At 45.1% G+C, this 15,091-nt stretch overlaps 1 protein-coding gene across 2 annotated transcripts in view; it reads left to right on the top strand.

Annotated features, from left to right (window-relative positions):
- satb2 (SATB homeobox 2) overlaps positions 1–7,459 on the top strand; it is a 60,620-nt gene extending 53,161 nt beyond the window's left edge. The window contains exon 13 of one of the 2 annotated variants that reach the window (XM_041844800.2): positions 6,068–7,459. In XM_041844800.2, the coding sequence (XP_041700734.1) occupies positions 6,068–6,721 (654 nt within the window). In that variant the 3' untranslated portion in view covers positions 6,722–7,459. Of the gene's footprint in view, positions 1–6,046 lie in introns of both variants that reach the window. The other variant, XM_041844799.2, reaches the window with a different exon arrangement.
- The last annotated feature ends 7,632 nt before the right edge of the window (positions 7,460–15,091 follow it).

Raw genomic sequence — 15,091 nt, 5'->3', positions numbered from 1 at the left:
TAGGCTACTGCACATTACACACAACAGCAAAACATAAAAGCCCATAGATGTAGCTAGCTATATGCTTTCTTGTGTAAATAAATGAAACTAGCTCCAGTAGGCTAATCTTTTTGAGTGTGAATTGTATTACTGTACTGTATTATACTGTATTATATGGACTGGAATTACGCACATCGTTCAAACCATGATTAAGCAGGGAGAGAACATGTGGTTCTGGTGCAGCACATGTGGCCTACAAAGTTACAAGTATAGGCTAGCAAATTTTATTTTAATTTTGAAATATAATAGGGCCTGTTTGTATAATTAGTAGGCTGACGCATATATACCTTTCATAATATTTATCCTAATGTTATTAGCCTACCTCCTCTTTCTCTCTCTATTGTTGCTTCATTCCTAAGGAGCGTTTTTTAAGGAGAGAGGCCAGCAGAGCACAGGTGCTTGCGTATTGCACAAGAGACAGAGGCTATAAGTTAGAAGCTTATTATGTATAACCCATCATTAATTAGCTAAATATAAAGCAAATAATGCATTTAATGTATGACCTGAAAGAGGTATACTAGGACATCTATATATAGTGCTATATATCAATCTAGAACAGGATTATCTACAGTATTTTGGATGCAATTTGAATGGAGTTGATAGAGAGAGAGAAATACTGTGAGAGAGTGCTTGTGCGTGCACTGATTTTAAAGCAACGATATTCAAGTGTTTTAAAACTCTGCAGCTGCATAAAAAAAAGTAAAAAACGTTACAATTAAAAAATAAGGTGACCCCCGAAGGCCAGATGGAGATGGGTAAATTAGTCGGGCAGTCGGGCTTTATATTACTGTAGCATAGGCTATGCTGCAGCAAATGTAGGCCTACCTGTCACAAGAAAAAAGTTACCATGATGAGATGATAGGTCTACATGCATTGTGAACTGCACTCCATACTGAGATGGGCTGTCTGTCCCCACCCTGAGCATTGATTCATCATGCAGAGGCCACAGAGAAGCCAGATTTAGAAATTGCATATACTATAATTTAACTGTTCCATGTCACGCCATAATGTTCATATAAATATTTTATTATAATTTACCGGTTTCTCGCAGTTATTTATCCCGGGAAAAGGGAGTGGTTTTGGGCGGTAAATCCCAGTAAATCTCGGTAACCTGGTTCCCGCCATTCAACCCTAGCGCACACACACATTAACATTTTGTGGTAACACACTAATATTAGGATTACCACGTGGAAAGGTTTCTCTCCCTCTTTTCTTTAGCTCTCATTTTAATGTCTTTTCCATTTCAACACAAATGCAAACATTTTATATTTTTAGCAAATGCTTATCTAATAGTTCTCAGTAATAACTACAGTAGTGACCATAATTTAACATAATATCTCAATAGTATACAAACATCACTGAGGATCCCATCGTCTACACAGGGGAATAAACACACTGTTGGTGGTGAGATTAGGTGGGGTGTGGTGTGGTTCGGGAGGAAATGTCCCATTAGGAAGAGGTGATGGGGTGAAGGGATCAGGGGGAAGGATGGGGACACACCCTGACACGTCAATTCTCAAAGTGAGATTACCCACCCACAGTGTGTCAATATCACTACGATACAATACATCCAACACAGTTCACAGGGCCCCCTCCCCCAAACACACACAGACATCTCAGACCCCCCCTTTCCCATGTCAACCCACCCTCCACCCCTCCTACTTTTATTTTGGTGCTGTGTATTAAAGGCAGAGATGGAAGAGGAAGCGAGACACCCCACTCCCTGTTTTTTAAAGTTATTTTCTGGTTCAATGAAAGTCAATTAACTAAGTCAGTGTTTCCCTACTCCAGTCCTCAAGTACCCCCAACAGTATACATTTTTGTTATGGCCCGGGACAAGCACAGCTGATTCTACTTGACAAGTTGAATCATGTGTTTTTGTCCGGGGCTACAATAAAAATGTGTGCTGTTGGGGTACTCAAGAAACGGAGTTGGGAAACACTGAACTAAGTAGACCAGACCCAGCTGCAATTGCATTGGTGTCTATGGGAGACTCACCCAGTTAAGAAGAACTGACACATTTTTTTCAATGCTAAACGGCCGTAGTGAACTATCTTCTTTTATCCACTATCTTTGATAAAGGCTCATCATAGGAAGGAAGTGGTTGTTACCATGGTGCCACCATTAACCTATTCCTCAGCTAGCTCCTCAAACACACAGACCAGATCAGACCAGAGAGGAGACTAAAAATACTTATATTAGAGAGGACAGGGAAGGAAGGAGGGACTGAGAGGGGCCACACCAGGAGGAGAGGATGGAATAGATGGAAGAAGGAGAGTGATAGATGATAAGGAAGGATGATCTTGGAGAGGGTGGGACAATTTATGGGGAGACCAAGGAGGGGGAAAGTCTGTCAGACTGTATTTGTTTCGGTGCATGTGTGTCCCTCTCCTGTTTTTGTTGTCCAAGTTGACACAGTCAGGAGAGGAAAGCCTCTCCCAAACCCAGATCAAACTCCATGTAGCACCCCTACCCACCACACACACACAAACACGTCTCCCTGCATGTCACCACAGACAGACCACACATGTGTTCCAGCTGCTACTCAACTCAGTCACTCACACATATACTGTACACTAGACACACAATATGATTCTAATCTTATACCACCTTTATGCTATACTGTATGTGCTGTTAGAAGTGCTTTATGTATGGGTTTATGTGAATAATCGGCCAACCCGCCGACCCCACAACCACTGACCAAAAACAAAACGACTCAAGGGTAATAAATTATGAATAAACCACGGCGCTTTTTGTATATCTACAGTATCATGTGACATTTACTATATGTGAGGCTGTGGGATTCTGATATCTCCATGTGTGACTGCGTGTCCATTAGATCCACAGGTGGAATGGTGTGTGGGTGTGTTGTGCGTGCTTGTGTGTGTGTGCGCGTGTGTGTGTGTGTGTCCTGTGCTCCCTTACCTACTCAGCCCTTCTCACACCCGTGGGGACAGCATCACATTTCTCCATGACTGACCCTGCCCTGATGACGCTTGGCTGGCTCTCTGGCTCTCCTCTCTAGCAGTACAGTATCTGCTGCTCTGTTTAAACCTCCATGTGTTGAGCAGTAAGTGCGTCCCTCTGCTAATTTGGCAGGCCCTGCCCTTATGAATAATTTCTCTATTGTTTTTGCTAAATGTAATTCTGCTGCGTGCGTGCGGGTAGTGGGTACTGTGCCCGGGACCTCCGCGCTGACTGCACTGTGGATTGAGACCCCAAGAGTGCTGGACTAGAAAGGGAGCTGGCAACAAGCCCCCTTCTTTCTACACATAGACACAGACACAGACACACTTACACACACTGTTCTCTCTGCTGCCCCTCTCTGTCTCTTTATGTCGTTTCATTCGTAGGCTACACGTGCAAACACTTTTATAAACCTATTGGTTCCTCTGATGGGCTAATTGTCAGTTTGAGCAGCTGAGTTCAGCTCTTAGCTCAGTAAACCACAGCCAGCTTAATGGTATAATTACTGATAAGTGGAATGATTGCCACATACACACTTGAACATGCAAAAAGGTCATATGCCAGCCCACCCTCACACACACAGAGAAACAAACCCCCCAAAAAACACACACACACACACACACACACACAGATATATAGTACTTTCACATTATCTCAGTTACAGTACAAGTACTGTAAACAACACAGTATTCAAGCCACACACCTATGCAACAAAGACAGGCTCAATCACACACACACACACACACACACAGTGACTCATCCACTCCCCAGGCCTGGTGACACAGGAGAGAGAAAGAAGAAAAAACAGTGATTAACAGGAAAGATGAAGTCATGCAGAAAACCAACAGAAAACTGTATTTTCCGTCATTATATATTTATCTGTGTGTTAATGGTGTCTCCGGTGGCAACACGCTGTCCCAGGCAGCCCCAACACACACACAGACACACACAGCGAAACACACACAGTAAAACACACACACAAACACTCCCCACCCCTGGTCTGCCCGTGGCCCCAGGAGGACCAGCCCTCATTAAGGCTTTAGCTGAATATTTAATGTAGTATAATTCTTTCATAGTTCTGCATCTCTGTAATTCGCCTTGATTTGCGTTTAAAAGGAAACTTTTTATTTAATGCAATGAACTCATAATGTTCCCTGGTCGCAATTGAAATAAAGAACAAAAGAAAGGAGAGAGAACAGTTTGGAAGAATATTGAATTATGCCATGAGAAGGACAACTTCTACCTCAGTCTACAGTACTTTGTGGATGGAGGGGCGAAAAGGAGGGATGGAGAGATGGAGGAGTGGAGGCTCAGTTGGCGGGATGGAGGGGTAGAGGGTACAGAAGGATGGAGAAATGGAGGGATTGGAGGGGTAGAGGGGTGAAATGATGGAGGGCTGATGGGTAGAGGGGACGGAGGGGATGGGGATGAACGGAGAGGAGGGGTTTCATGGCTTTAGCAGGATCGGGGTTGATTTGGAGTTGGAGTCATGTTTGCTTGGCACTGGCTCTCTTCATTAGTGTCCCTCTGCATTAGAGCGAGAGAGAGAGCACTGGATTAAGGAACCACTAGTCAGCCCAGTGTGTTCTGTGTTTGGCTCGGCTCTCTCACGCTGCCACAGAGCCCAGGCCAGCGATCAGGCCTCTCTGTGTGTGTGGATCCATCCAAGAGTCCCCATCTTTGAAAGGAGTAGAGAAATGACTGCCTGGGGTCTGTCTATATGAGTATGTGTGTATTTGTGAGTGTGTGTTTGTTCCTGGTTGTGGTAAAGGGTAGTTGGGGGGTGGGGGGGGTTGTGAGGAGTGTGTGGTCCACATTAGGTCAAAGGGGAGAGCTATTTTCATCCTGTCTTATCCCTCTCTTTCCACCGCTGTCACCATTCCTTCTCATTCCCTCGCTTTGTGTGGCTGCTGTTTGTTTCACACAGACATAAAAAAAGATAATAAACGTCAGAAAGCGGAAAAAAACTCCCAACCTACACTCTTCCTGTAAATCGCTACCCTCAAACAGCCCCCACAAGTGAAATCGGAGCAATTTAATGGTCTGGCCTGCCCTCAATATTATTTAAGTAATACCCTGTTATTATTGAAGAGGGAGAGAGAAAAGCGAATGACTATTATCTTTGTGGGTCCTTTAATTTTAATGCACCACAGATTTATAGTTTAGCATTCCAGAGCAGAGGCACAGTGACTGGGCGGGGGACCGGGGCCGTGGTGCCCCACCCTGGTCGTAAAGCCAGTGGGACAGCGGGATAGCAACGCGCCACAGAGCTCTGTGATAGCTGCCTGGCTCTCTGACACTCCTCCTGCACCAAACAAGACAACAGGACAACAACACTCTAACCCCACTGACTCCCCTGACTCCCTTGGTCTGGCTTCGATCACCTCTCACCTTTACTTATCTTGACTCTGTCCCACCAGCACTCAAACTCCTTGACCTCTCCTTTGCCCAATTCTCTGCCCTCTCGTTCTTTCTTCTGCCCCTTTGCTTTCTTCTCTCTGTCCCCCTCACACCTCCTCCCTTCTGCCCTTCTTCTCTCCCCTCTGCCCCTCACTCTTCTTCTTTCCTCTCTTCCTCCAGTCTACCACCTATTCTTTAATGATGCCTCTTCCTCTATTGCCCCCTTCTCCCCCAGTGTTGTTAATGATCAGTGTGTTTGCGTAACACCAACCAAAAAGGAGACTAGACACAAGTCCCTCTCCCCCTCAGCTGTTTATCTGGTGAAACCGTGACGGTGGTAGAGCTGGCAGAGCAGGTGGTTGGAGTTTTACTACGAGCTAATCTTACATCCAGGTCATAGGTCAAAGGTCTACTACACAGGTGCTATAGTAGGAGTCTATCTGTGATGGTATTTTAGATATGAAGCTATGATTGGCTTTAACCTGGGTTCAGCCAATGAGCATCGCTGTTGAACTTAGCTCAGGCAATGGACATTGCTGTTGTTGAACTTTTTGTTAAATGACCTCTGACCACTGTAGAATGCCTACACTGTAGAGTGGTCCGTAGCTTTGATGAGGGGTCTCTGAGCCCCACTAATCAGCTGTACCTGCTTTCTCACCAGGCGCTGCACAGACAACCCCCACAACCCCTAAAGGACCACTCCTCGATGCACGAGGACCCCATGCCCCTCCAGGGTAACGACGAAGGGTCACAGAATGTTGAAGGAGTCAGTTCAGGAGTCGGTGGTGGCACAGTCATTAAGAAGCCTCGATCGCGCACTAAGATCTCTCTAGAAGCCCTGGGCATCCTGCAGAGCTTCATCCAGGATGTGGGTCTCTACCCGGACCAAGACGCCATCCACACTCTGTCAGCCCAGCTGGACCTTCCCAAGCACACCATCATCAAGTTCTTCCAGAACCAGCGCTACCACGTCAAGCATCACGGCAGGCTGAAGGAGCTGGGGGAGGGGGCCGGTGGTGTGGATGTCAGCGAATACAGAGACGAGGAGCTCCTCTCCAGCTCAGAGGACCCTGAGTCCAGCGAAGATGGTCACGAGGAGATGTACCCCACTACGGAGAGGGAAAGAGGGGGGAGCAACCCAGCAGGGTCAGCCCCTGCCCTGGCCCCAGCCCAGCCTTCAGGGACCAGCATGGGGGCCATGGAGGAGGGCAAGGACAAGGGGCATTCTCATGGTCTGGGTGGGGGCCGAGCCAGCTCCCTGCCCCCTGGTAGCTCCTCATCCAGCCCCAGAGAGCAGGCTGACTTCCAGAGATAGAGACCCAGAGACCAGAGGAGACACAGAAAGAGAGCGAGACCGAGACAGACAGACGAAGGGAAGAGAACGGGAACTAAAGACTGGTAGAGGTGAAGAGGGGCATAGATGAGACAATGACAGACTCACTGATTCATGCACAAACATACACACACACACACATACACACACACACACACCCACACACCCACACACATATACTTACAGAAATACAGATGTATGGGGTCCCAAGGAGGCTTCATCAAAGAGTGATTTAAGTGAAAATACAATATGTTACCTCAGCAACATGAAGCAGGGAAATGCCATGAAACAGCTGTCATGTGTAACAGTTAGAATAGCCTGTTCACTAATGTTGAGCCACTAGACAGAGAGAAAAAAAACATATACACACACATCTCACCCCTGGCCACAAGAGGAACTTGCCACATCAACACCACTTTTGAATTGAGACAATCCCAAAACTCAGCTTCACCCAAGTGGGCTCTCATCTGCTTTGTCCAATGACTGCTCTCCCTAATGTCTCAACATCACCCACATACAGAACACTTGTCCTTATTTCGATCTTGGGTCAAGCCCCTAACTGACACTCATAGACTGAATACTGGGGGCCTGCTCAGACCTCTACTATCCCATGGTCCCTCAGCTCCATATGCAGACTCCAGAGCTACAGACATTTACATTTTAGTCATTTAGCAGACGCTCTTATCCAGAGCGACTTACAGTTAGTGAGTGCATACATTTTCATACTGGTCCCCCGTGGGAATCAAACCCACAACCCTGGCATTGCAAGCGCCATGCTCTACCAACTGAGCTACACAGGACAGTGACCAATACAAAAACTAGGAGGCTCACGGTGCTCACCCCCTTCCATAGACTTACACAGTAATTATGACAACTTCTGGAGGATCAGAGAATGAATCTAGTGCTGAAAGCATAAGCTACAGCTAGCTACCACTGAAGTGCATAAAATGTGGTGAGTAGTTGAATCAAAGAGACAGAAAGACAATAGTTGAGCAGCTCATCATTAGCTGGCTAAGGAGTTTTTAGGGCGGCTGTGGCTTTCCTTCACCTCCTCCCCCTTTCCACCCCTCCATGACAGGACTCCTCTAGTCTTTGGTCTTTGACAGTGGTGGCAGTTTGGGTGGGTGGGTGCATGGCGGATGGGTTTTGGGTGGAGGTAAGAACAGTGGTATGGGAGAATTCACCAATGATAAACAAATATGGTTTGTCAAAGTCCACAATTGAGCTTTATGGTATTTTTAAAGTTGGAATCTCCACTCCCAACCCACTCCTGTCGCCATCCCTCAATGGAGCAACCACACCCTACCTAACTCCCTACCCCCTACATCCAATATGGATTATTCTCATCACTCTCCAGCACTTATCCCACACTAACGTAGTTTTTATGTCCACCACACTCTCTCCCTATCTCCCCCTGTCATGCCTCAGCCCAGTCTCCCTCTCTTTACTCCTTTGTGGGTACTTTGGTTTACAATTAGGTAAACCTATCGAGGTTTAGGCAGACATAAGAGAGACAGAGGACATGAGGATCCAGTGGTGTGAAATGACACTCAGGGTTACAGTTACTTTGGACTGTACCCCTGCCTACCCACCCTCGCCATATGTGGAGAGAAACAGGGAGTGACACAACAGAACGGAGATTCAGCAACCAAACAATCAGTCACTTTATGTGCGGTAGCCCACCCCTTCACTCTTTTTCCCCATCCCTCGTTCCTTCCCTCTTTCTCGCTCTCTATAATTGGTGCCCACAGTGTGCCGTTCCACCACACCTACCCGCACTTAACTCCTCCACCCTATTTATTGCTATCTTTATCCATGATTATTATTATCATTATTGTTATTATTGTTGTTATCCCGGTTGTTATTGCTGTCATCGCTGTTTATTTTTGGTTCTATTTTCATGGCTTTAATATTGGCTTTCAGAGCACCGTGGTTGTTTTGGTAACGAGAGACGTTTTTGAGACATGAGAAACACACACTGCCAAAAAAGAAAATGTCTTGTTATGTAAACTTCAATGTATTTTTCCAAAGAAAGAAAGACTTTGGCAGAAACGGGAGTCGAATCCAAAAATGAAACTAAACAACGAATAAACTGTGCTTTTGCTGCAGATGTTGACAATCTAACTTCTTTGAGCTATTGGAAAACATGGCAGGCTTGTTTGTTAAATCCATATCTGAAAGTGGGTACTTATGTCAAAGTATGCATCCCAAAAGGCACCCTATTGCCTATATACATGCAGTGCACTACTTTTGACCAGACCCTGGAAAAATGTAGTGCACTATATGGGGAATAGGGTGCCATGTAGGACACAGTCAAAGTTACAGATGAACCATGATGTACAGTGGGGAAAAAAATATTTAGTCAGCCACCAATTGTGCAAGTTCTCCCACTTAAAAAGATGAGAGAGGCCTGTAATTTTCATCATAGGTACACGTCAACTATGACAGACAAATTGAGAATTTAAAAAATCCAGAAAATCACATTGTAGGATTTTTTATGAATTTATTTGCAAATTATGGTGGAAAATAAGTATTTGGTCAATAACAAAAGTTTCTCAATACTTTGTTATATACCCTTTGTTGGCAATGACACAGGTCAAACGTTTTTTGTAAGTCTTCACAAGGTTTTCACACACTGTTGCTGGTATTTTGGCCCATTCCTCCATGCAGATCTCCTCTAGAGCAGTGATGTTTTGGGGCTGTCGCTGGGCAACACGGACTTTCAACTCCCTCCAAAGATTTTCTATGGGGTTGAGATCTGGTGACTGGCTAGGCCACTCCAGGACCTTGAAATGCTTCTTTCGAAGCCACTCCTTCGTTGCCCGGGCGGTGTGTTTGGGATCATTGTCATTCTGAAAGACCCAGCCACATTTCATCTTCAATGCCCTTGCTGATGGAAGGAGGTTTTCACTCAAAATCTCACGATACATGGCCCCATTCATTTTTTCCTTTACACGGATCAGTCGTCCTGGTCCCTTTGCAGAAACACAGCCCCAAAGCATGATGTTTCCACCCCCATGCTTCACAGTAGGTATGGTGTTCTTTGGATGCAACTCAGCATTCTTTGTCCTCCAAACACGACGAGGTTGAGTTTTTACCAAAAAAGTTATATTTTGGTTTCATCTGACCATATGACATTCTCCCAATCCTCTTCTGGATCATCCAAATGCACTCTAGCAAACTTCAGACGGGCCTGGACATGTACTGGCTTAAGCAGGGGGGACACGTCTGGCACTGCAGGATTTGAGTCCCTGGCGGCGTAGTGTGTTACTGATGGTAGGCTTTGTTACTTTGGTCCCAGCTCTCTGCAGGTCATTCACTAGGTCCCCCGTGTGGTTCTGGGATTTTTGCTCACCGTTCTTGTGATCATTTTGACCCCACGGGGTGAGATCTTGCGTGGAGCCCCAGATCGAGGGAGATTATCAGTGGTCTTGTATGTCTTCCATTTCCTAATAATTGCTCCCACAGTTGATTTCTTCAAACCAAGCTGCTTACCTATTGCAGATTCAGTCTTCCCAGCCTGGTGCAGGTCTACAATTTTGTTTCTGGTGTCCTTTGACAGCTCTTTGATCTTGGCCATAGTGGAGTTTGGAGTGTGACTGTTTGAGGTTGTGGACAGGTGTATTTTATACTGATAACAAGTTCAAACAGGTGCCATTAATACAGGCAACGAGTGGAGGACAGAGGAGCCTCTTAAAGAAGAAGTTACAGGTCTGTGAGAGCCAGAAATGTTGCTTGTTTGTAGGTGACCAAATACTTATTTTCCACCTTAATTTGCAAATAAATTCATAAAAAATCCTACAATGTGATTTTCTGGATTATTTTTTCTCAATTTGTCTGTCATAGTTGACGTGTACCTACCAAATTACAGGCCTCTCTCATCTTTTTAAGTGGGAGAACTTGCACAATTGGTGGCTGACTAAATACTTTTTTCCCCCACTGTATCTGGCTGTCTAAGCAGCTGCTACTAAGACGACATGCCTTGTACTCTTAACAATCATCAATACATTGTGTTTTATCTATATGATTCTGTCAATTTTTAAAATCATGTGTCTGTGTATCCAATATCATGTCATACAGTGAGAGCCACCCCATAGACACAGTCACATCTAGAGAGTGATTAACAACACCAATCCCTTACCAGTTATGTGGAGCTCTTCATACTCAACTCAATCCCAAACATGCACGCGCATGCACACATACACACACACTTACACCTCCCCCCACACCCACACGCACACACACACATGCACAAACACACTCTCCCACTCCACCTCCCTCCCCCCCACACACACACAAACACACTCACAGAGCAACTGTGGCTAGCCCTGCATTTCTCCAAGCCAATCAATTAGAGGCCTCCCTAAACCCTCATGGTTGAGGTTTCTAATAAGAGGCATTGCAGTGACAGTAATTCACATGGAAACGCTGCTGGCTGACTGGCTGGCTGGGTAGCTGGCTGGTTGGCTGTGCTCAGTGCAGCTCTCTCCCTGTCCCATGAGGGGCTACTATGGCTCAGTGGCCCTGAGTGACTGACTGCTCCCCAGACCCCAGTCACAGAGACCAGCCTCGAACCAGGGCCATGTTCATTAGGAATTGGAAATATGGAATATAAGCATTCTTATTTAATGTAGTGTCACTGAATACCCCATCCTATCAGTCCTTCATAAAAATAAGAATAGTGAAACATTTAAAAAGTTATCATTTCTAGATAAAACTATACTAAATATATTCACATGTCACCAAATTATTGATTAAAACACTGCTTTGCAATGAAGGTCTACAGTAGCCACAACAGCACTCTGTGGTGTATCCAGAGGACAGTTAGCTTCCATCCTCCAATGGGTACATTCAATCAATCAAATGTTATTTATAAAGCCCTTTTTACATCAGCAGATGTCAAAAGTGCTATACAGAAACCCAGTCTAAAACCCCAAACAGCAAGCAATGCAGATGTAGAAGCACAGTGGCTAGGAAAAACTCCCTAGAAAGGCAGAAACCTAGGAAGAAACCTAGAGAGGAACCAGGCTCTGAGGGGTGGCCAGTCCCCTTCTGGCAGTGCCGGGTGGAGATTATAACAGTACATGGCCATTAAGGCCAGATTTTTCTCCAAGATGTTCAAACGTTCATAGATAACCAGCAGGGTCAAATAATAGTCACAGTGGTTGTAGAGGTTGCAACAGGTCAGTAAATCAGGAGTAAATGTCACTTGGCTTTTCATAGCCGGGCATTTAGAGGTTGAAATAGCAGGTGCGGTAGAGAGAGAGAGTTGAAAACAGCAGGTCTGGGACATTGACCAATACAAAAACTAGGAGGCTCACGGTGCTCACCCCCTTCCATAGACTTACACAGTAATTAGGACAACTTCTGGAGGATCAGATAATGAATCTAGTACTGAAAGCATAAGCTACAGCTAGCTACCACTGCAGTGCATAAAATGTGGTGAGTAGTTGACTCAAAGAGACAGAAAGACAATAGTTGAGCAGTTTTGAACAAATTATTTCTTAAAAATGAAGGAAGAGAAAGAGAGAGAGATTTAGAGATTTATTTTTACTTTCACTTTCAAATGCAAATGCACCTAGCTAGTTTAGCCTACTCAAACACCCGGCTCAAACAGAGGGATGCTGTGTTAGCTAGCTGGCTATGACTATCCAACACTGGAACTCAAGGTCAAGGTAAGATTTTGGTTTTACAAATGTATTGCCACCGGGGCCCACCAGTGTAACTGCTAAACTGCTAACTGACTGTACACTATACTGCATGATTGTAGCAGGTTTACTAACGCATTAGCTCTATTAGCTATGTTGACTATGACGTTAGTTTAGCTAATATGGTGACAACGATGTAGACTGTGTGTAGCTGTTAGCAGTTATGATATGGTTTGGCTTGGAAAGGGTTTTTCGCCTGGTCACAGACAGCTGATGTGTTGTGCATTGAAGTCCACAAGCGAAAACAGCAGGTTCGGGACAAGGTAGCACATCCAGTGAACAGGTCAGGGTTCCATAGCCGCAGGCAGAACCGTTGAAACTGGAGCAGCAGCACGACCAGGTAGTCCTGAGGCATGGTCCTATGGCTCAGGTCCTCCGGCAGAAGAGGTAGAGCGGGAGAGAGAGAGAATTAGAGGGAGCATACTTAAATTCACACAGGACACCAGATAAGAAAGGAGAATTACACCAGATATAACAGACCCAAGCCCCCTGGCACATAGACTATTGCAGCATAGATACTGGAGTCTGAGATGGGGGGTCGGGTGACACTGTGGCCCTGTCCAACGATACCCCCAGACAGGGCCAACCAGGCAGGATATAACCCCACCCACTTTGCCAAAGCACAGCCCCCACACCACTAGAAGGATATCAACAGACCACCAACTTACTACCCTGAGACAAGGCTGAGTATAGCCCACGAAGATCTCCTCCACTGCACAAGCCCGAGGGGGCGCAAAAAACAGACAGGAAGATCACGTCAGTGACGCACCCCTCCTAAGGACAGCATGGAAGAGCACTAGTAAGCCAGTGACTCCCATAGTAATAATAATAGTAGACTACACTCAATCATAGGACCTACTGAAGAGATGAGTCTTCAGTAAAGACTTAAAAGTTGAGACTGTGTCTGCGTCTCTCACATGGATAGGCAGACTATACAAATAGAGCTCTATAGAAGAAAGCCCTGCTTTTTGCTTCAAGCTGCCCTTGAAATATTCTTGATATGTTCGTCAAAAGAGAGATCAGGATCCAGAGTAACGCTGAGGTCCTTCACAGTTTTATTTGAGACGACAGTACAACATCAAGACTAATTGTCAGATCCAACAGCAGATCTCTTTGTTTCTTGGGACCTAGAACTAGTATTTCTGTTTAAAAGTAAAAACATTGCCGCCATCCACTTCCTTATGTCTGAAACACAGGCTTCCAGGGTAGGCAATTGTGGGGCTTCACCATGTTTCATCGAATTGTACAGCTGTGTGTCGTCCGCATAGCAGTGAAAGTTGACACTGTGTTTCCGAATGACATCACCAAGAGGTAGAATATGTAGTGAAAACAATAGTGGTCCTAAAACAGAACCTTGAGTAACACCAAAACGTACAATTGATTTGTCAGAGGACAAACCATCCACAGAGACAAACTGATATCTTTCCGACAGAGAAGATCTAAACCAGGCAAGAACTTGTCCGTGTAGACCAATTAGGGTTTCCAATCTCTGTGATGTTGTGGTGATCGATGGTGTCAAAAGCGGCACTAAGGTCTAGGAGAACGAGGACAAATGCAGAGCCTTGGTCTGACGCCATTAAAAGGCCATTTACCTCCTTCACGAGTGCAGTCTCAGTACTATGATGGGGTCTAAAACCAGACTGAAGCATTTCGTATACATTATTTATCTTCAGGAAGGCAGTGAGTTGCTGCGCAACAGCTTTTTCTATAATCTTTTAGAGAAATGGGAGATTCGTTATAGGCCGATTTAGTCTTTTACATTTTCTGGGTCAAGGTTTGTATTTTCAAGAGAGGCTTTATTGTTGCCAATTTTAGTGAGTGTGGTACACATCCAGAGGATAGGGAGCCGTTTATTATGTTCAACATAGGAGGGCCAAGCACAGGAAGTAGCTCTTTCAGTGGTTTAGTTGGAATAGGGTCCAGTATGCAGCTGGAAGGTTTAGAGGCCATGACTATTTTCGTGAATGTGTCAAGAGATACAGGATATAAAAACTTGAGTGACTCCATTGATCCTAGGTCCTGGCAGTTCTGTGCAACCTCAGGACAACTGAGCTTTGGAGAAATACGCAGATTCAAATAGGAGTCCGTAATTTGCTTTCTAATGATCATTATCTTTTTGTCAAAGAAGTTCATGAATTCATCACTGCTGAAGTGAAAGCCATCCTCTCTTGGGGAATGCTGCTGTTTAGTTAGCTTTGTGACAGTATAAAACATATATTTTTTATTGTTCTTATTCTCCTCAATTAGGTTGGGAAAATATGCTTGTCGAGCAGCCGTGAGGGCTCTTCGATTTTGCATGGTACTGTCTTTCCAAGCTAGTTGGAAGATTTCCAGTTTGGTGGAGCGCCCTTTCCATTTCAATTTCCTGGAAGCTTGCTCCAGGGCTTGGGTATTTTCTGTATACCATGGAGCTAATTTCTTGTGACAAATGTTTTTTGTTTTACAAATGTTTTTTGTTTTTAGGGGTGCGACTGCATCTAGGGCATTACGCAAGGTTAAATTTAGATCCTCAGTTAGGTGGTTAACTGATTTTTGTACTCCGACCTCCTTGGGTAGGTGGAGGGAGTCTGGAAAGGGCATCTAAGAATCTTTGGGTTGTCCGAGAATTTATAGCGCTGCTTTTGATAATCCTGAGCAGATTATT

The sequence above is a fragment of the Coregonus clupeaformis genome, chromosome 23 (genome assembly GCF_020615455.1).
Source record: "Coregonus clupeaformis isolate EN_2021a chromosome 23, ASM2061545v1, whole genome shotgun sequence".
NCBI classification, from domain to species: Eukaryota; Metazoa; Chordata; class Actinopteri; order Salmoniformes; family Salmonidae; genus Coregonus; species Coregonus clupeaformis.
This window is presented reverse-complemented; position numbering and strand designations above follow the sequence as displayed.